Source organism: Mytilus californianus, unplaced genomic scaffold (genome assembly GCF_021869535.1).
Source record: "Mytilus californianus isolate M0D057914Y unplaced genomic scaffold, xbMytCali1.0.p SCAF_11, whole genome shotgun sequence".
Lineage (NCBI taxonomy): Eukaryota > Metazoa > Mollusca > Bivalvia > Mytilida > Mytilidae > Mytilus > Mytilus californianus.
In genome coordinates, this window is record NW_026262593.1 from 51971832 (window position 1) to 51995866 (window position 24035).

General features: G+C 32.3%; 1 protein-coding gene across 1 annotated transcript in view; it reads left to right on the top strand.

The window, feature by feature from the left end:
* Window positions 1–23616, top strand: part of LOC127720296 (NAD kinase-like) — a gene marked incomplete at its 5' end in the record, with an annotated part of 44818 nt that extends 21202 nt beyond the window's left edge. The window contains 9 exons of the mRNA XM_052226811.1: window positions 205–334; window positions 6881–6995; window positions 8331–8416; window positions 10158–10260; window positions 12936–13057; window positions 14493–14592; window positions 15561–15718; window positions 16845–16927; window positions 19192–23616. Coding sequence (XP_052082771.1) covers window positions 205–334; window positions 6881–6995; window positions 8331–8416; window positions 10158–10260; window positions 12936–13057; window positions 14493–14592; window positions 15561–15718; window positions 16845–16927; window positions 19192–19366 — 1072 coding nt within the window. The remainder of the gene's footprint in view (window positions 1–204; window positions 335–6880; window positions 6996–8330; window positions 8417–10157; window positions 10261–12935; window positions 13058–14492; window positions 14593–15560; window positions 15719–16844; window positions 16928–19191) is intronic.
* Between the last annotated feature and the right edge of the window lie 419 nt (window positions 23617–24035).

Genomic DNA, 24035 nt, shown 5'->3' on the forward strand with positions numbered 1-24035 from the left:
AAATTAAAGAATACAGAAATGAAGGACCCCTCATTCAGACCCTCGTACATGTAATGCAATGTAGTTCTATATATTGCTTTTCAGGACCCCTCATTCAGACCCTCGTACATGTAATGCAATGTAGTTCTATATATTGCTTTTCAGGACCCCTCATTCAGACCCTTGTACATGTAATGCAATGTAGTTCTATATATTGCTTTTCAGGACAATTCCAGATCCAAGCAGTCAGAAATTAAAGTGGGTAAAAGCTCCATTAACAGTTTTGGTTGTAAAGAAAATGTATGATGATTCTGTGTTGTCAGCATTTAAAAAGCTTGTCTCCTGGCTTGTTGAGGTAAGATTATAACAAGGTGTACTGTATATTGCATAAAACATGTACTGTAAATTCAGAAATTATTGCGTGCAATTATTATTGCAATCATCATACATATTGTTACATATTGTTAAAATTATAATTTCTTATGGTCAGGTGGGGGCATCATTTGTGTTTTACAGACAGTGCAACAATTACAAGTTGTACTTCAACATCACTTTTTGTCAAATCTAAAGTATGTGGAACTATATTTATGCATAAGGCAGAGCAGAGGGGGGCATTGTAAAAGAGATAGAATTATCAAAAATGAAAGATAAAAAATGTGGTTTTGCTTTTTTGTTGTGTTATGTTACTTTTTATAAAACCCAACAAAGTTAAATTCAAGTTCAAGTACTTTACTTTTTCTGATGAGTTGTTCTATATTCTATTTATATATATATATATGAACTTGCTGTACTGTTGTTTATTATAAAAAGTGTTGGATAAAAAAATAAAAAATAAATTTTTTTTTACTGTTTAAAGTATTGATCTATCTACCTATTAAAGTTTTCCCTGTCCCCTTCCTGAAGATGTGACATATCAATTCTTTTCTTTCTTATCTTGGAAAAAAATAATTAAGCTTTTGTTTTCAATAAATTTGAACACAAATTTAAATGTTAAATGAAATATAAATTTTCTATAGGAATGTGTGCACACTTTGGCAACACCACAAAATCAAATAACCACGAAAATGCAAGTTTTCCTCAATCTTTGAAAATTTGTAAATAAATGAATCGATGGTATATCAAACATGGATTTTAGAATTTCTTTATAAATTATGGTGTGCAAGATTTGACTATATTTGGATCTATGCAAGTTTTACATTTCTAAAGAGGTTCATGTACAGTTTATCAGATGGATGAAATTTTTTTTCTATTCTCTGAGGTCAAAATTAAATAAATTCTTTTCTTCCTTAATCTCTTTTTTTATGATTTGATTCATTTTAATTTGAATTCCTCCAAATCTGTATCAGATCAAGAAAGATTTAAAGAGAATATTCCAGGGAATTCTAGTTGGAGAATTTTACAGTATTCTGTAGTAATAGGTCAATTTAAATGTTATATTTTGACGAGTTTATAAAACTTCAATTTTTGGAAAATGACGCTATGAGCGGCATGTTTCTGATACCATTGACCAGAACTTACGGAAGTCGATTATTGCCTCCACCTACCGCACTCGGTTTCATATTTACTATTTTACATACTAACTGGAATCTGCTTGTATTACGCTACACTCGAACAAAGTGTTGTAGTCGGACGGGAACCAGTTTACATACTTTATTTTATTTACGAAAAAGATATCTTGACCTGTCCATTTGTTTTTTGTTATTAAATGGTATTTAGAGCTATCCCTTTGTTATATTTTTCATATTTATTCGAGCTTTCACTTTTATGCACATGTCTTACAATCGTAAACAATCGGTATGTATATATGATAAATAGATCCGTTTTGTTATGGTGTTGGACTTTTTACTCTCCAATGATCAGCAATCGCTAGACAAAATAGTTCTCCTAAATAATGTCAGCCTTTCATGCCATTTCAACTTTACAATCATTAAAAAAAGTGAAAATCGGAATCATTTTGATATCCAATGGATAGAAACTGGTCTTTATCCAGATTTACGAAGATTTTAATAATCGGAAATTAGTAATACGGTTATACCCACGCTGTGCGTATGAATCTTTGTTTACAAAACAGGATTTCGGAATGTCTCTAGTTTTTAGATCGTAAGTCACGATAAACTCAAACTGAAAGTAAACAATTTACTCACCATAAACAAGCTGAAACATTCAGTATGTCATATATTATAGGTTAAAGACGGTCCCATTCATTTAAAAAGCATTTTGAAAGTAGACGATGGGATTATTTCAGGTTTGGGGAACGAGTAAATTATCACAAAGTTCATTTCTTGACGACCTCATAATCTCATCATGTGGATGGTACAAATCAATTTTTATACGCCCGTTTACGGGACGTATTATGGTATACCGTTGTCCGTCTGTCCGTCCGTCGTCTACATGTCGGACATTAACTCAAAAACGCTTTAACCAATTTGCATAAAACTTTGGTGAATTGTTTATATCTGTTGACGTGAGCTCCCTTTCGTTTTTTTTATAAATTTTAGATTTTACGTTTCCGAATTATGGGGTTTTATTCATTAAAAAAAGGGGGATTTTGCAGTTTTCGGACAATAACTCAAGAATGCTTTCACCAACTTGCAAGAAATTGTGGTGAATTGTTTATATCTATTGACATGAGCTCCCTTCAATTTTTATATATTTTAGATTTTACGTTTCCGAGTTACAGGGTTTTATTCATAGAAAAAGGGGGATTTTCCAGTTTTCTGACAAAAAATCAAAAATGCTTTCAGCAGTTCTTATGAAACTTTGGTGAATTGTATATATCTATTGATGTAAGCTCCGTTTAGAATTTTATAAATTTTACATTTTACATTTCTGAGTTATGGGGTTTTATTCATTAAAAAAGAGGGGATTTTCCAGTTTTCTGACAATAACTCAAAAATGCTGTCAGCAATTCTCATGAAACTTTGGTGAATTGTTTATATCTATTGATGTAAGCTCCCTTTACATTTTCATAAATTTCTAATATGACATTGAGAATTAATTGAGCTTTATTTGTTTATAGTCCGACAACAGATTTACTAAGTATTGCGCAACAGCACAGTGTATTGCACAACAGCAAGAAATCTTTAATTGAATATAAATTCAATTCATATAACCAATTTCAAGTTCTTTGACTACATTTATTCAGAAACCTATAATATGTCAATTATTTAATTACAATCCAAATTCAGACCTGTATCAAGCTTGAATATTGTGTCCATTTTTGCCCCAACTGTTCAGGGTTGGACCTCTGCGGGCGTATCAAGCTGCGCTCAGCGAAGCAGTTTATTGCTGTTTGCTGTCGCTTCTCATGTTTTGTATTTAAACGGTCGTTTATTTTTAAACCCGAACCAGGCATATGCATTCTGTAATTATGCAAATCTTCGTTCTTTGGTCAATTGGCTTATGGATAGTTGTATCAATTTCAACTCTTACATTATTTTTATTTTAAAATATATTTGCATTACACATGCAATGGCAGTACCTTTCCAATTACTATTTATGTGTTGTGTCTTAATTAAAGTTGTAACACTTTATAGTGACTGGAAAGGGTAGAAAAGTTCATCAGATGAGAAAAGGCTGAAGATACTTCAAACGGCACCGAATCATTAGATATTGCATCTTATAAAAGGAAACTGAGATTTGGATAGTTCCACTTCAAGGTAAAAATGTTTATCACTTGCTAAATGAAATAAAAAAAATATTGTAACACTGTAGTTAATTAATAAAGATACTATTACGTGTATTTCTGTATTGGCCTTATTATTGGTCCTCTGCCAGCAGTATTGGCCTTCCGCTTCGCCTCAGACCAATACACCCAAGACATGGACCAATAACAAGGCCAATACAGAAATACTTACGCAATGATATTATAGAATGACAGTATGTTTCAATAGCGGGAATTAGCCCCTCAACTACTTTTTACATAAATATTAACTTCTGGCTTCAACGCTTTGTTCGTCTTGTCTGGAGATCTTGTATTGCTGTAGTTCCAGTTCAGTAAGCATTTTAGAGACGTATCCCGTCCATCCTCTTTTGACTTGTAATCTCTGGTGATAGATTTTGCCGCTTGACATTGTATCCTTTCAAGCTTTTTTTTTTTTTTTTTTACCAAGTAGGGGTCCCATACTATGGCTCCATATTAAATTATAAGATCCATTCCTAAAGATCTAGATCATTGTTCTAATCTGACACAAATTTTAATAACTGGAATGCTACCCAAGTTGAATATATGGTGACCCACGAGAACAGCATTATCACTATTGAAATTGTGTTTAATACCATGATTGTTCAATGTCATTAACTTAAATGGAGACAGACATTTAATGACCTGAAAGATATGAAAGGTGGTGTGGGAGTGCAAAATCAAAAACTAACTGACTATGATATATGGTTAAAGAATGAATATCAATTACATGGGTCAACATGGTCAAGGGCAGAGTTGTTATAAAATAACAATATGGCAGAGAAGTGGTTTCAAGTTTCATATAAAGCGACCTGACTGACATGAAATAAAAAATCAAAGGAGTATCCCTATTTGTCTAATCTTCAAGGTGAAATAAAACTAGTAAAACAATATTATACTATTGTCTAAATATACAGAAATATAATTTGCTTCAAGTAACAGAAATAACTAGGTCACTAGTAACTTATTTAATGAGTATGTGGGGTATAAGATAAAATTGAGAATGGAAATGGGGAATGTGTCAAAGAGACAACAACCCGACCACAGAACAGACAACAGCAGAAGGCCACCAACAGGTCTTCAATGCAGCGAGAAATTCCCGCACCCGGAGGCGTCCTTCAGCTGGCCCCTAAACAAATATATATACTAGTTCAGTGATAATGAACGCCATACTAAACTCCAAATTGTACACAAGAAACTAAAATTAAAAATAATACAAGACTAACAAAGGCTAGAGGCTCCTGACTTGGGACAGGCGCAAAAATGCGGCGGGGTTAAACATGTTTATGAGATCTCAACCCTCCCCCTATACCTCTAGCCAATGTAGAAAAGTAAACGCATAACAATACGCACATTAAAATTCAGTTCAAGAGAAGTCCGAGTCTGATGTCAGAAGATGTAACCAAAGAAAATAAACAAAATGACAATAATACATAAATAACAACAGACTACTAGCAGTTAACTGACATGCCAGCTCCAGACTTCAATTAAACTGATTGAAAGATTATGTCTTCATCATATGAATATCAGGCACAATCCTTCCCGTTAGGGGTTTAGTATCATACCATCATAACATATATGAGAAGAACATAACCCGTGTCATGCCAACAACTGGTTTTTAAATAAATGTGTTTAGTGCCGATGCAAAGACCCTATAAGTGAATCAATATTAACGCCAAAATATGCAATCTTTAATGACCTGACAACAGTATCGTAACTATATCCCTTCTTAATAAGTCTATTTAAAGGTTTTGTTAGTTTCAGAGGTGAATACTGACATTTTTGTGCTTTATAAAGAATATTTCCATAAAAAATTGGATGTGAAATACCTGAACGTATAAGAAGTCTGCATGTTGAGCTATATTTACGAATGATGTCCTTATACCGATGATAAAATTTAGTAAATGTTTTGACTAGTTTGTGATATCGAAAACCCTGGTGTAATAATTTTTCAGTAATACATAAATTTCTCTCGTTAAAATCTATAAGAGCTTGCTAACAACAGGTTCTTCATAATCATTTGGTTTGAAAAGGATACTAGTAGTCTATATTCTTGATTTAGAAAAATGTAATTGCAAGAAAAAAATCACATTACTTAGAATACTTAAGATCATTCAGGTAGTCTTTATTTATATGTACAAAAGAACAGCCAGTAGTAATTGGATATTGTAGATCATTCAAATAGTCTTGACCTTTTTATTAGTACAAAAGAACAGCCAGTAGTCATTGGATATTGTAGATCATTCCGGTAGTCTTGACCTATTTATTTATACAAAAAAACAGCCAGTAGTAATTGGATACTGTAGATCATTCAGGTAGTCTTGACCTATTCATTTGTACTGAAAAAAACAGACACAAACGAATATCAATTATATGCTTACGAGACATGTTGCAATGTTAAAATTATTAGGACATGTGAAAATCAAGACTTGCATAAAAAATATCTCAATATTAGAGACAGTGGCGTCATTTTTCCTCAGAGCTTTCAGCTCTTTGATTTTTCTTTGTTTTATGTTATTCTTGTGTCTGATTGGAAAATTACGTAAACAATAAAAACTATTAATGATCTCCATCATTTGAACTCTTGTGGATTTAGTTGTCTCATTAGCAATCATACCATATCTTAATCTCCTTATTTTTATATCATATTTCCCAAGGGGTCATTTTGAACTGTTTAAAATGTCAAATTCTCCTTTTTTTTGACAATTGTATAATTGACATTTCTTTGGCATGATTTAACTGATTACAGTTATAAATGTTCTTTTCGTCAATTCTGTAGTTTTGCTGAAAATGATGTTACAGATATCTCAGGTGAAGTCACAGCGGGGATGGGCTCACTTCCAATGTAAAGGTATATATGGAATGGGTCCCTTTTTCAACTTGTCAAATATATGACTTGGTCAGAAATTTCTGGTTTAATATATGACCAGACCAGTAGTTACAGACTAGATATATGACTTAGCGGGAAATTTCAGACCAAATATATTAACCCACTACACCAGAAATTTCTGACTCAATATATGATTGGGTCACCATTTCTATGTATAAATATATGAATGGGCCAGATTTTTGGTCTTGGGCAATATATGAATGGGGTGTATTTTTCCATACAGAATTTTTTTATGAAATTTGTGTGAGACTTAAAGAAACACAAATCCCAGGAATTAATGAATAGAGCCTGTGAATAAAACATAGCTAATGGACTCTGTTTATTTTCAGTTTAAGAATATGGTAGTATACATAGAAAAGAAATATTTAGATAAAAATTACCTGCTGTCACAAGATGAAGAATTTGTTGATCATCTCAAAACAAAATTACAGACTTTTGAAGAAGGTAAGTTACTCGGCTGTCTAGACCATGTGCTCTTTGTAGTTGTTTGTCTTTCTTTGTAGTTCTGTGTTTTTATTTATTTATTGTGTAAAACGGATTGTCCAGGACAATCAATTTTACACATCTATATCTTTGGTCTCTGATGAATAGTTTCAGAATCTATATTATTAATTTAATAAATTAATAATATAGATTCTGAAACTATTCATCAGAGACCAAAGATATAGATGTAAGCAATTATAAGTCACCCTACATGACCTTCTGTAATGAGCGAAACCCATACCCTTAAGGATGTTGGCTCCTCTTGTTTTTGAATTTTTGCTAGATATTTGGAATCCTCTAGTTATATCCATGTACTGTCATTAAAAAATTTCCCCCACTAACCCCTACTTTTCTTTTTATACTTTACTACATATAGTTTAAAATGTCATCTTTGAAAATGCTATAAAATTCTTGTTATTTTTTCATAATTTTTTAAAGAAAAAGGGTGCCAATGTTAAATGTATGAAAAGTCTAGAGAGAATTATTTCCCGCAAAATTTTCAATGGCTTATATCTCGAAAACAAACTTACAGACCCTTCATTTTTTTCTGCCTTTTTAGCTCTTTATTTATATACTATCAATTTATAACAGTCTTTTAAAAGGCTTGTTATTTTGAAACAGAGTAGCGAACATCCTTAAGCTAGCTACAAAAGGCCAGAGCATGACAAAATGTGAAACAATCTATACTACTAAAATAAGGAACTCCTTTTGTTTTCCACATAATTTATATTACCAATAATTAATAAGTTCCAGGTCGAATCCGATATCGATTGCAATAGCATATGTCACATGTAGTTTCCAGTTAAGTATTAGTAAGTAAATTTTATTTCAAGTTGGCATATGTACACAATAACAGAGAAAACATGTGCTCTGATGAGCTATAACCGACTTTCATATAAAAATTATGCAGCTTCATGCAAATTCTAATAAATAAGAATAAAAAAAGCATGCAAATATAATGATAGCAACTTGTACTGTAATTCCATTTTCAATATATCCATTTTGACAGAAAGTTCAGTATGCTGTTTTTTTTGCTTGCACATTGTTGTCAATTTAAAGGAATTCTTTGTGACTGTCATACAAGTGAGAGGTTTAGCTAGCTATAAAACTAGGTTTTAAATCCACTATTTTCTTCATAAGGCGATGCATGTACCAAGTCAGGAATATGACAGTTGTTTTCCATTTGTTTGATGTGTTTGAGCTTTTATTTTGGCATTTGATAAGGGGCTTTCCCTTTTGAATTTTCCTTGGACTTCAGTATTTTGTTATATTGATTTTTATCATCGTTTGTTTCAGGTATTGATGACTTAACAGGAAAAATAGATATGATTATATGTCTTGGTGGGGATGGTACATTGTTATATGCCTCAAATTTCTTCCAGGTAAGATATCCTTTGAGAATGGGGTCATTAAAGGGGTAGACTTGTGTTATTACTCGTATGAAATGAGGGAACTTCATACACTGTGAACAATCTACTGGTAGTTATCGCAAGCCATTTATTTCGGTGACTTTCACGAGAAAGATTACACAAATATAGATGGTTTCGAAAATGTTAAAATTGAATCTACTCATATGAATACATCAACAACGTTAAAAAAAAAAGGCTACAAAATTTACTATAAACCTGCTAATCACAAAAAAATGAAGTCAAAAAACCAGTTTATTAACAGTATAGGAAAGTTATGAATGTTACCAAACCATGAGCATTTGTAAAATTCTCTTCATGTATATAAATTATTAACAACAAAAAAATACACACATTTAGAGATACAGAAGACAACCATTGACAATATTGTTTTTTTGGACAGGCACATAAACTGGGGTTAAACTAGTTTTTGAGATTCAAGCCCTCACCGTTAAATTCCCATTTCAAATTTCAAACCTTTAGTTTGCAAAACTTTCTCCCTTACATTTCCAGCCATTCATGAATAATATATGTCAATGGGTATACAAATGTTAAGAGTTATTTCCCTTAAAAATGTAGATGCCTCCCTAAGATGGCTCATTAATTGCCCCCCATGCATTGCGTTGAGGGGGACATAGAAATACCTGGCATATGTCCATCCTGTCTTGTAAGCGATTTCACGTGTTACGATTCTTGCCAGATTTTTGCCAAATTCATATCAAAGGTTTATATCTGCAATGTCACAGACAATTTCTAAAATTAGTGCAGATGAATTATTTTCAAACACTTAAGCCCCATGGAAATATTAATTATAAGGAAAATTGCTTTGTAAGTAATCTCAGTCTACATTTCTCTTAAGATATTTAAACATAGTTTTGTAACATTTTTATATGTTAGGTCAAGTGTGTTATCTGATTGTATCAGGTTTACGTACATCTGTATTTTCACACATAGCCATTTAATACAGTTAGAGATCATCAGAGATTATATTAATTAGGAGTTATATTTAGATTTTTGTTTGACTAGTGAGCCCTAATGATTTGCATATGGTGCCCTAGTAAATTTATGTAAGGAGCATGGAGCACAAGGAGCCTGGATCACCGGAGCACGGACTACACGGAGCCCGGTTGCCCTAGTAGTCTATATTTGTATACGGGCTTGTAGGAGTCATATAAAAGAGAGAAAGAGCGTGAGATAAGGGGGAGAGATAATTTATAGTGAGGAGAGGACAGTTGCGTTTATTTAGTAGAGAGTAGAGCCGTATTGTTGAGCCTGAAGTTAGATGTACATTGTGTTATACTTGTAACTTTGTTATAGTCTTATGATTTTAATAATACAGTATTGAACTTTTATTCGACTTCGTGTTTATGTTCACTTGCAAGACTTCGTTTAGACTACACCAGGATCCATTTATTTATTTATGTGACCAAGATTCCCTTAATCACGCTACCAGTAGATTTCAAGGGTAACCCTGTTAAAGAGTATACTTGGCATTTGTCGTCCGTGTACGAGTGAAACTTAGACACCCAACAACACAACACAACCACAAGAATACACACTTTAGTTCAAGTACCATACTTCACTTTTTCGTCACAGTTTTAAAGAACCTAAAAAAAGTTTTTTTGGTAGTTATTGCCCTTGAACAAATAAAACATATGCAATGCAGGGGACTTTGGAACTGTTCTTTTATTTTAGATAAATCAATGTTTTATTTCAGACAAATGTTCCACCAGTAATGGCATTCAACATGGGATCATTAGGATTTTTAACTCCATTTCCATTTGATAATTTTAAAGAACAAGTCACAAATGTTTTAGAAGGTAAGGATATAATTTATGTGGGTGGTTAATATGAGACAGCTGCAATTACAAAGTGATGAAAACATTTTAGATGTGACTGAGACATTTCACCATCAAATTGGTATTTGACTCATTTTTGTCATTGGAGGCAAACAAGATATTTTATCTGCAAAATATTTAAAGCAATCAGTTTATGATGCATTGCTAAGTTGATGTTATTTATACATATCAGTCCCATTTTTTCTAACTTGATAAAATGACAAAATACAAACAAAAGTATTTTACCTTAGTTCTTGATTACTTTTTATTCAATAATAAGATTACATGCTTGTATAAAAATACATCGAATATTTCCATAACAGATAATTTGCCCGAAGAAACAATGCTGATTAAGAGACAGAGATAAAATTGGTGTCTCACTCATAAGAAGATGTGGTATGAGTGCCAATGAGACAACTCTCCATCCAAGTCAAAATTTAAACCATTATAGGTCAAAGTACGGTCTTCAACACGGAGCCTTGGCTCACACCAAACAGTAAGCTATAAAGGGCCCCAAAATTACTAGTGTAAAACCATTCAAACGGGAAAACCAACGGTCTATTCTATATAAAAAACGAGAAACACTTATGAACCACATCAACAAACGACAACTACTGAACATCAGATTCCTGACTTTAGGACAGGTGCAAACAAATGCAGCTGGTTTAAAAGTTTTAATGGTACCAAACCTTCACCCTTTTTCTGAAACAATAGTGTAACATCACAACATAGAAAGACACACTATAAAATATCAACTGAAATAGCTTAACTCAATCAAAGGACATAGCATGAAATATTACAATATGCAAAGAGAATTCTAATGTAATGTGGAAGCGCTTCCTGCCAAAAATGAAATCATCACTTGCTTTTATTATGTTTAAATTGAAAAAAAAAATCAATTCTTATATTTACATGTCATTAACATTTTGAATCTGAAAGTAAAACATTAAACACAAAACTTTGGCAGAATTATGCAGTATAATCCCTCATGAAATTGATTGTCTGTGATAAAGTTGAAGATGTCAATTTCAATGTACATGTAGATAGCTTATAGATTTTAAAAAAAATTTCATTAATTATATGTACTTGTGCGATTCAAATAAAATCACTAAAATATCTCCTAGAGTAAATTTGTTTTAAGAAAATCAGAGTCATGGACAAGGAAAACGTGTAAAAACCCTGGCAAACTAGAAATCTTGAAGTTTAAACTCTATGATAATACTGTGGATTCATTATTATTCTTGGGATACAACATTTGTAGGCTTCGGTTTTATTGTCGAGCATGCGACTTTTGTCGCAGAAAGCTCGACATAGGGATAGTGATCTGGCGGCAGTGGCGGCGTTAGCTAACTTCTTAAAAGCTTTGTATTTTAGAAGGTGGAAGACCTGGATGCTTCATACTTTGTATATAGATGCCTTATGTTACGAAGTTTCCGTCTGTCACATGTCCATTGTCCATGACCTCATTTTCATGGTTCAGTGACTACTTGAAAAAAAAGTTAGGATTTTTTATAATGTTAATTTCTCTCTTATAATGAGTAATAGGATAACTATATTTGGTATGCCCTTACCTTGCAAGGTCCTCATGCCCGTCAGACAGTTTTCACTTGACCTCGACCTCATATCATGGATCACAAGGTTAAGTTTTGTGGTCAAGTCCATATCTCAGATACTAGAAGCAATAGGTCTAGCATATTCGGTGTATGGAAGGACTGTAAGGTGTACATGTCCAACTGGCAGGTGTCATCTGACCTTGACCTCATTTTCATGGTTTAGTGGTTATAGTTAAGTTTTTGTGTTTTGGTCTGTTTTTCTTATACTCTATGCGATAGGTCTACTATATTTGGTGTATGGAATGATTGTAAGGTGTACATGTCTAGCTGGCAGGTGTCTTCTTACCTTGACCTCATTTTCATGGTTCAGTGGTCAATGTTAAATTTTTGAGTTTTGGTCTTTTTTTCTAATACTACATTGTATATGCAATAGGTCAACTATATTTGGTGTATGGAAAGATTTTATGATGTACATGTCAGTCTGGCCGGTTTTATTTGACCTTGACCTCATTTTCACGGTTCATAGCTCAATATTAAGTTTTTTGTTTTGGTCTGTTTTTCTATTACTATAAGCAATAGGTCAACTATATTTGTTGTATGGAAGGATTGCAAGCTGTACATGTCTGCCTGGCATTGTTCATCTAACCTTGACTTCATTTTCATGGTTCATTAGTCAATGTTTAGTTTTCTTGGTTAAGTCTGTATCTTAGAAACTATAAGCAATAGGTCAACTATATTTAGTGTATTGAATGATTGTAAGGTGTACATGTATTTCTTGTTTGGTTTATATGACCTTGACCTCATTTTCTTGGATCATGTTAAGTTTATGTGATAGTTGTAGTAAAGCTTTATATTTAGAACTATCAACATAACATCATTATCAATGATCAGTAAAGAAGGCGAGACATTTCAGCTTGTGCACTCTTGTGAATTTAAATGTTCAACAAAGTACAAATTTTCTATAGGCTTGTATGCAGACTGTAGCAAAACCACAAAATTAAATATCTATTAAATTACAATTTTTTCTCAATCCACGAAAAAAAATGAATCGCAGTAAACCACTTGGCATTATATCGTATATATATATATATTGTATATTTTTAGGTCATGCAGATCTGACATTAAGATATAGACTGAAATGTGTAGTGTGTAAATATGGGTCTGAATCACACAAAGTATCACATATTAAACATATCAATCATTCCGACAGTAAACAAAGTTATTTAGTAAGTATATTTTAAGATTTCTCAAATTGCTGTAATTGAGAACAGCTGGAAACTTGAGAGTAGACAGTCGAAAAATATGTTTCTACGCCTAAACAATTCGCCATTTCAGAATCTAATGAATATTGAGTAATATTTTTAAAAGCGTACATCTTAACGTTGTGATTGGCTAATATAATATCCTAAACAATGGCAATTCAATCAATGACATCACATAATTTTCATTTAGGAATACGAACATTGAAATACCCACAACACTTTTGAGATCTTTAGATTCTGAAACGTCAAATTGAAATAAAGGAGGGTCGTAATGGGAGTTCCTTCATGATGAATAACGGTAAAAAATCTTGCCAAATGACGTTAACGGTAATTTTTGGTGCATGACGATAAAATGTACACTTTCTTTATGACGATAAAAAATCGACTGATTTTGAAGAATCACATTAAATTCTTTCCAAAAATAACAGTAACGGTTAATTATTTGAAACCTCTGATAAGGATATTTTTTGAAGAATCACAATAAAATTTTAATAAATTTGAAGCTATCAGTAATCGAAAATGATGGTTAGACGCCTGACGGTAAAGGGCATTCCTACCCTTATAAAGGGCAGTTGGACATGTGGATTTGAAAGTGGCATTACTGCCAAATTCATTACTACCACATTGACTCAAACTTGTTTAAAACATACTAAAATATTTACCAGAATTACAGAAAACAAGTACCAATGCTTAAAATTGTAATAAAGTATAAGTACTTTGTGCCTAATCTAATTAACAATTGAGCTGACCTCTGACCTCTGCCAATGGTCATGTGACCTGATATAAACCCCCCTCCTCCCCCCCCCCCAAAAAAAAACAAAAAACAAAAAACAAACAAACAAAAATTGACAAACGCGCACATGCAACAGTATTATGATGATATTTCTAGGCTTGATTGGTTTTATGTCATAGATTGAATAAAAATTTGTTAATAAACATATAAATACCTGTATACAAATGATTTTGTGGGCGGAATCACTCAAGGAAATGGGTCTTTCTGGTAGCTCTGTTGTTAATTTTTTCAATTTTGACATTTTTTTCATTTTAATAACCAATCATGTTGAGCACATGCGCATTTAATAACCAACTAAAGATCAAATTAAAGGTTGCATGCATATGGACCCAAATGAGGTTTAATTATTGTTTCTCAAGGCAATGATATATCAGCAATGATCTTGATCTTATTTTTACAAAATTGAACCAAACTGGCTGCTAATAGTGATATATTATTTCAATATTCTACTTTCATTAATGCTTGAAACAAACAAAAAATCATACTTAAAATTTTTTGACTACATTACATAAATCCACAAAAATTGAGACCCACAAAAACATGAATTCTGAGAACAGTTGTAACTTTTAGTAAATATGAAGTAATAATGATGTTAATATGTTTTAGGTTTTAAATGAAGTCGTTGTCGACCGTGCACAATCACCGTACCTTAGTAATGTAGACCTATTTGTAGAAGGAAGACTTGTTACATCAGTTCAAGGAGATGGTTTGTACTGAATTATCATGCTACTTTTTATATTTAATAGCAAACTGACTATGTGCATTATTTGTCATATTAAGATACAGACTTTAGGGACTGATGTTCAGTGGTTGTCGATTGTTGATGTGGTTCATAAGTGTTTCTTGTTTCTCGTTTTTTTATATAGATTAGACCGTTGGTTTTCCTGTTTGAATGGTTTTACACTAGTCATTTTTGGGGCCCTTTATAGCTTGCTGTTAAGTGTGAACCAAGACTACAGGTTGAAGGCTGTACTTTGACCTATAATGGTTTACTTTTACAAATTGTGACTTGGATGGAGAGTTGTCTCATTGGCACTCATACCACATCTTCTTATATCTATTTAATTTATTTAAAGGCAGATTTCAAAATTTCAGAAATTTTCGTATGAATTTTTTGGCCTCCATCATTGTCCGTGGCTAAGTAGTTCATCTACAGTAACCACCAGCCTATCAACACTGAAATAAACCACATGTTTATTAATGTTTTTGCCACATCATTGCAACAACTTGCCATATATTAACGGGTTTGTTATTGTCACACTTTAAAGTTGCCTCATAATCAATTTCAAAAATGTGACATGTTTTTAGATTAAATGTTATCCACACTGAAACGTTTTCCTATATTTTCATGTTTGATAGTATATAAACCAAATACTTGATCTATATTATTTGGTTTGACTATTTCCACACCAATAGACGAATATACACTTACAAGTATGCAAATTTGTCTGCCATTAGTTAAAACCACACAAAGTCCGGAAAAAATATTGCATTACAATTTAAAACATTTAACATCATAATTAAAAAGTGATTTTTGCATAACAACAAAAGTTCATTCGGAGACAGATCTAGGGTAATTCTGAGACCACTATTCAGCTAAATACCCAAAAGGTTAAATACATCTATTATTTGTCCTACATGTTCAGACACCTACAATCTGTCCTATATTTTCAGGTTTGATTATTTCCACACCAACAGGAAGTACTGCATACGCTGTATCTGCAGGAGCATCCATGGTTCATCCCAGCGTACCAGCTATAATACTCTGTCCTATTTGTCCTCATTCGTTATCATTCCGACCAGTTATAGTTCCAGCTGGAGTGGAAATCAAGGTATTATTGATAGTCTACTGTATTGTGAGAAACTTTTGTGAAGGGTTTATTTTCTCAATTTTCGCAAGTAAGATAGAATCCTGAAGTATCCACTTGCATAAATTTTGTTTTTAATGAAAATTAGAATCAAAAGCAAGAAAGATATGAAAATAACACCTCACAAACTGATTTGGTCCTAAAAAATAAACCAATTAACAATATTATAAGTTTTTGTTGTCGTCACCATTACCACTGTTTTTATAGTCAATGTCATAATCATTATCTGTGTTGGAAGACCCCCTACATGCTGCAGTTGAATGTGAAATTTATTAAATTGCAAGAGAGCGACTGTTTTCTTCTGAATGCAAAGGGCCTTAGTGGCCAAGTGGTCTAAGAAGTTTCTCTACACTGATCAGTAGCCTGTCAATACTGAGTTTGTTAGTATAAACCCTTTTCAGTATGAGGGGCCTGATGGGGGGGTCTCATCACGATTCACGAGTTGATTTTTTTGTCAATCACGATTCACAGAAAATAAATTTCCATGATCACGGATCACGAAAATATAAAAAGAGTAATAAATCTGTTGAAAAACGGATCACGATAGCGAAAATGCGCCGATCACGAAGAACGAAAATAACCCATCAGGCCCCTCCAGTATGGCATATTCTACACCGATCTCAATTGACTTGGATTGCCAGTTTTCTTGCCGAAGATCAGTGGTTCTCTCTCAGTGATCCAGCTTCTTCCACAATTAAACAACTGTTCCCCATGATATAGCCAACATTACTGAAAGTGGCATTATACACCAACAATCAATCAATCAATCTTAATTCAACTAAACTTACATACGTATTAAGAAACAATTTTGACATTTGGCTTTGATTTTTATTATGTTCAGTTGTACAGTATGTAAGCACATTTCAGATCTACAAGGGAGTAGTTTCCTGTTTGACAGTACATCAACTTTAAGCATGGAATATTTATTCAGTGAAGTGAGTGATGGGATATCCTTTGCATGCTACTTCTTGTTTCTGGAAAAAAAAACTTTTTCAGTTTTGCTTCAGTGAAAAAATCTGTGAAGTGAAATTTAATATTGAATATTTTCTGTATAGACTGAAACTATATATTAATTATATGTATACTTTAGATAATGGTAGCAAAAAATGCCAGAAGTTCTGTTTGGTTATCATTTGATGGGAGAAATAGGCAAGAATTAATGCAGGGAGACTGGTAAGTAATCTATGATGGGAGAAATAGGCATGAGTCAATGTATTGAGACTGGTAAGTTATCTTGATGGGAGAAATAGACATTAGTTAATGTAGGGAGACTGGTAAGTTATCTTTGATGGAAGAAATAGACAAAAGTTAATGTAGGGAGAATAGTAGTTTATCTAGATTGTAGAAATAGACAAAAGTTATTAAATGTAGGGAGACTGGTTAGTTGTCTTTGATGGGAGAAATAGACAAAAGTGAATGTAGGGCGACTGGTAAGTTATCTTTGATGGGAGAAATAGACAAAAGTTAATGTAGGGAGAATAGTAGTTTATCTAGATTGGAGAAATAGACAAAAGTTAATGTAGGGAGACTGGTAAGTTGTCTTTGATGGGAGAAATAGACAAAAGTGAATGTAGGGCGACTGGTAAGTTATCTTTGATGGGAGAAATAGACAAAAGTTAATGCAGGGAGATTGGTAAGTTATCTTTGATGGGAGAAATAGGCATGAGTCAATGTATTGAGACTGGTAAGTTATCTTTGATGGGAGAAATAGACAAAAGTGAATGTAGGGAGACTAGTAAGTTATCTTTGATGTGAGAAATAGACAAAAGTGAATGTAGGGAGACTAGTAAGTTATCTAGATTAGAGAAGTAGGTAAAAGTTAATGTAGGGAGACTAGTAAGTTATCTAGATTTGAGAAATAGGCAAAAGTTAATGCAGGGAGACTGGTAGTTTTCTAGATTGGAGAAATAGACAAGTTTTAATGGAGGGAGACTGGTTAGTTATCTAGATTGGAGAAATTGACATGTTTTAATCCAGGGAGATTGGTAAGTTATTTTTGATTGAACAAATACGCAAGGTCAGTGGATGGATAAGTAGACATACTTCATGCAGGTTGCTTTTTTATACGATGGCAAACAAATTTTTGGGATTGTATAATGGTATGATGTCGTTGTCGTCTGCGTCTGCGTCGTCATCGTAGTCCGAAGACACATTGGTTTCCGGACAATAACTTAAGTTTAAGTGAATGGATCTCTATGAAATTTTTTAAGAAGGTTCATAACACAAAAGGAAGGTTGGGATTGATTTTGGGGATGATGGTCCCAATCGTTTAGGAATTAGAGGCCCAAAAATGGGCCCAAAACAAGCATTTTTCTAGTTTCAGGATAATAACTTGTGTATAAGTATTTCTATTGCTCTGAAATTGTACCACAATGTTTAATACCACAAGTAGAAGGTTGGGATTCATTTTAGGGGTTATGGGGCCAACAGTTTAGGAATTAAGGGCCAAAAAGGGGCCAAAAACAAGCATTTTTCTAGTTACCAGACAATAACTTGTGTGTAAGTGTATGGATCTCTCTGACAATGTACCACAAGGTTCCATATAACAAAGGGAAGGCTGGGATCGAGTTTGGAGTGAATTGCCTCAAACATGTAGGAATTAGGGGCCAAAAAAAGGCCAAAAACAAGCATTTTTCTAGTTTCCAGACAGTAACTTGTGTGTAAGTGTATGGATCTCTCTGAAATTGTACTACAAGGTTCCATACTACAAAGGAAAGGCTGGGATTGAGTTTTGGGGTTAATACTCCAATGGGGGTTTCAAAAAGTTGGCGGGGGGGGGGGGGGGGGGGGGGGTGGGGGGAATTTTTTCCCAATTTTTTTAAGGGATTCATATTTTTTTTTCAAAATTTCGAATTTTTGAAAAGTTTCAAGAAGAAATCTTCAATTGCACAGTATTGCGCAATGGATTTATAAGATCTTTGATCACATTTATTTTGTGTCAGAAACCTATATTATGTCAAAAATTTGATCACAATCCAAATTCAGACAGTATCAAGCTTGAATATTGTGTCCAAATTTGCCCCAACTGTTCAGGGTTCGACCTCTGCGGTCGTATCAGGCTGCGCTCAGCGAAGCATTTTATCTAAACCTTTAGTTATGACTGTTTTGAGCTTTTGGAGAGCAACATTTTCAAGCTGCAGTACTATACCACAACAATGTGCACAGCATTTAAAAAATAAAAAATTTATTCTGTCGAAAACATATTAAACAGTAGAAAAGTAAATTTTATATTCACAATGAAATGATGTCTTGTAATCTTTAAATAGAAACTTTAATTCTAACTCTGTATGTTTGTAAAATAGATTTGATTGGCAAAAATTCTACATTAAATTTACAAACTATTTGCTATACCTGAGGATCTACATGAATGAAATGATAATAAGGGGATTAGTTAATTTTGAAAAGTTCAATAAACATTAAATTTATATAAATTCCAGCTTACGGATAACGACAGCTCAGTATCCAGTACCATCTATATGTGCTAGAGATCAGATAGACGATTGGTTTGCAGGGTTAGCTGGGTGTTTACATTGGAATGTTCGTCAGCAACAGAAACCTCTTACGTCAATACCCAGTTCAACCAGCTTAGACTCTGTAGAACTTAGTAATTAATTCACTAGATCACATGTCAATATTTTGTTTGCTACTTTTGAAATTGCTATGTATACACTGTAAATTTCAATGTAGGAATGAAATACTTGCCACTGCTGAGATGCCAACATGAGACTGATTTTTTTTTTTATCGAAGTAGACTCCAGCAAATCAGATACTCAAAAGGTCAGCAAATAATATCCCGTTTCTGCAAATAAAACTGTACTACTAATTTTTTCCCAGATGTAAGAAGATTTACTTTGATACTCAAAATGTCAGCAAAAAATATCCCATTTCCGCAAATAAAAAATGTACCAGTAATTTGTTTCCCAGATATAAAAAGATAAAACTTTAGTATCTAAGGATTAATTTTTGACATTTTATTTGTTTTGAATTAATGGCTTTTGAAGAAAAAAAATACAGACATTGTCTCATTTAGTTTGTTTATCTGAAAAACACAAATGTCAACGACCTTAAACTAACAGTCAAACAATTTTAAAATGCTTTTTTAGAAAAAGGGAAATAATGTCCTTGGTAAGTATAGTCAAACCTGTGAATAAAGGTCACCCGCAGAACAAAAGGAAGGCATGAGCCTTCATTTCTGTATTCTTTAATTTTTCGCTCATAATTCTTTATATTTAAAAATAATTGCTATTCTGTAATTACTTGTATTGTACTTGAACTGTATTCTAGACATTGTTCTTTTCTGTAATCAGCATATTTTTACCCAATTCTTTATTTTTGCAGTTATTCTTTATATTTCTTCACCCCATTATTCTCTATTCTTTATTTTATTCCCCAATTTTTCTCTATTCTTATTTTTTTGCCCATTATTCCCTATTTATACCCAATCCACACCCTCATGCATAGGTGACAAGATTTTCACTTGATAAAGGTGACCTTTTATAACAGGCTTGACTGTACTGCATATTGCTGCAACAGATGCTGCTTGTTTTAAGGTTTTATTGTGCCTGATTTGTGATTCAAAAGTCTTTAACAAATTGGATTATCAAAGTAGCAAACAAAATATGTTATTGTTTTATATTTGTTAAGTTTCTCATTTATATATTAATGCAATCATTTAAATATTTTAATGTTTATGATTTGTTATATATTATTTTTCATATTTTGTGATATATGTGTTATATTTTTTCTGAACTTTTATGTTATAAATATTTAAGTCTTTTCAAGTTGATTTTCCCTGGTTCATGCAATTTTCTTCTAGACTATTCGTCCATAACAGTAAAACAAACATCAATCAATCAGTTTATAACATGTAAAAGCTGCAAGGTTATCATAGCTGGACCAGAGACTATTACATTCTACTAGAACATGAGGGTGCATGACTGAATTAAAGTACCTATGCCTTATTTTACGCCTGGGTTTTTAGTATAAGTATTGTCATCTGATAAAGTCATGCTGATTGTAAGGTGCACAGTTTTCTCTGCTTTCAATATCTTTCTGTTTGGACCTGTCCTGGTTTCTTACCACAAAACCGGACACTACATGTGACATATACTATTGGTATCAATATCAGATTCGACCTGGAACTTGTTAATTATTAATAATATTAATTATATGGAAAACATGGACCTGGAATTGGGTAATTTTTAATCAACACTTTTGTTCTATATTAGTTATATATAAAGTTGAATTCTTTCATTCGTTGTTATAACAACATGCTGGCTAACAAATTTGACCTCATTATTTTAGTAGTGCAGATTTTTTTATTTGTTCCTTGCCTTAGTTAGAGATTTGCAAATTACATATGACATGAAATATATAATCAATTTGTGTTAGCCATTGAAATTTTTGTGCACAAAACATTAGACTGCAATTGCACATACATGTACCTAGATAATGGTTGATACTATGTGTTCAGATTTCATATTGTAAAAATCATAAAAACCATTTTACTTCCTATAAATTCAGAATTTAATGCATGTATTTTTTATTGTGAATGTTTATTTAATGCGATATCAGAAATTTTGTAATGCAAAATTAACGCAATCAGATATTAAAATATAAAGTCTGATTTGAGATGCTGAATTTTTTATTGCATTTTTGCAATGTTGAAAAATAAATTATTATTGGATGCATATTATTTTATTGCATTTTTGCAATGATAAAATGTTAATTATCAGATTTGTATCATTCAATTGCATTTTTGCATAAATTTGCAAAAAAAGGAAAACCATGCCAAAATTTCTGAATTAACAGAATATACTTGAAACTTTGTTAAGTTTATATCCTGTGGATTAATGACTATTTGTTTAGGGTACTAACCTTTATGGATATTACGGGTAAAGGTAATCCATGAAGTTATATGTTCAACAAGTATAATTTCTGCAGGGTTGAATGCAAATTTGTCAAAGCCACAAATCAACAAGAGCAAGTATCAACAAAAATGTTTTTGCATAATCCATGAAATTGGTACTCCACGAAAATGAATACATTCACAGTATTTCTGGATATCTCAAATATAATTTTGCTCACTCCATGAAATTGGTACACCACAAAATTGAATGCATTCACAGTATTTACAGAGATCTCAATGATAAGTTGTTGTAATGTTTTGTTTTATTTTTTTAGTGTCTATGATAATTAAGTAAATCTGTTTTTTCATCATACTTATCAATAGTTAGTAGTTATGAATCAAAACTTATGATGTTAGTAATATTTTTGCTGTATTTACAAATCTCATCCGACCCTGCTATGAGCATTTCATCTTGTGCTTTAAATAATCGATCAGTATCTTTGCTGTATTTCGAAATTGATTTGGCCCTGCAATGAGCATTTCATCTTGACCTATAAATAATCAATGAATACATGCACCAAGTTCGAAAATACCATCAAAAGTTTATTATTTGTTAATACATTATTGTGTCCTGAAAAAGTCATTCTTGGGGTCAGCTTTTTAAGAAAGCTGATTATGACATCATTTTGGAGTGAAGACTTAGTGTAGTTCTTATCTCTTGTTGTCTTGGCAACTTTCTATTACCCATGCTGCCAAGGTTATGTAATTAGTAGCCTGAATCTTTGAAAGTTGGTTAAAACGAAAATAAATGAATCAACAATACGTACAAGTTATATCATTATTTTACATCTTATGAATAATTTACATGCTTATGTACATTCAAAAGTATTATTTATATTGTGAAGTAGCTGTGTGTTTTCTCTGTCATACGAATGTCCAAATTTTTTATATTTTCTCTTCTCTCTGCAATTTTCAATAAGATACAGAAACCTACTTTATCTAGTTAACAATAATAAAATAAAAAGTAGAAATGCTTGGTACAGAATTTAGCAGCGGGACAAAACTGATGTGAATATTTCTTTATTGTTTCTTTTTTCAAATAAAACTTTTGGATGGAAAAGAAAGGATTAGGTAAATTTTTCATGACACTAAGTCCCAATGAACCACTTGAACAAAATCAATGACAAAGGAACAGCGTTCTTATTGCAATTCTTCATCTCAAAGGTGCTCACCTTCCACTCAGGGCAAAAGTTTACACCTTCATGGAAGTTAATGTGTGTAAAATATATTTTTGACCTTGGCTCATATATATTTTGTCCCGAATATGTGTGAAAAAAAGGCTATTAGATATGTCAATTTTAACGTCAGAAAGAATGTTTATGCCCTTTGAATCATAAAGGAAAAATAAGTGTGGAAAAAAATAAGAGAGAAATAATAATCTTGGGCTACAAAAATTCATTGGTAAGCCTTCTCCTTTATTAGGTTTAGATTTGGTTCTAGATTACTCTAAATTCAGAAATTTCTGCATTCATTTACTATTACAATTGTTGAACTTGTGGCAACAATGTTAAATTTATTATTACAATTGTTGAACTAGTGGCAACAATGTTAAATTTATAATTACAACTGTTGAACTAGTGGCAACAATGTTAAATTTATAATTACAATTGTTGAACTAGTGGCAACAATGTTAAATTTATTATTACAATTTCAGGAAATGCTGCATACAAGTAAACTATCAAAATTTGAAAAAACAAGTTTTTGTTTCAAGCAAACTGGTCTGGTCGCATAGCAATCATTTCTGAATTAACAGTATTCGATTTTGATTTTCAGTATGTTTTAGAATATTTTTTTTTCTTTTAGTATGAGTGAGACATCTATTTTATCTCTGTCTCTTAATCAGCATTGTTTCTACGGGCAATTTATCTGTTATGGAAATATTCTATGTATTTTTATACAAGCATGTAATTTTATTATTGAAAAAAAAAAAGAAATAAAGAACTAAGGTAAAATACTTTTGTTTGTATTTTGTCATTTTATCAAATTAGAACAAATGGGACTGATATGTATAAATAACATCAACTTTGCAACGCATCATAAACTGATTGCTTTAAATTATTTGCAGATAAAATATCTTGTTTGCCTCCAATGACAAAAATGAGTCAAATACCAATTTGATGATGAAATGTCTCAGTCACATCTAAAATATTTTCATCATTTTGTAATTGCAGCTGTCTCATATTAACCACCCACATAAATTATTAACCAAGTCATACTCATCTTGTTCGATTTGTAAAAATTCAGTTTCGTTATACGTTGCAAAAACAGGGGCGGATTTAGAGGGTTTTTCAGGGGGCCTGGGCCCCCCCTTTTGAGAAAAAAATTTTGTTGATTATATGGGAAATCACTGAAGCATGAATGAAGCGGGCCCCC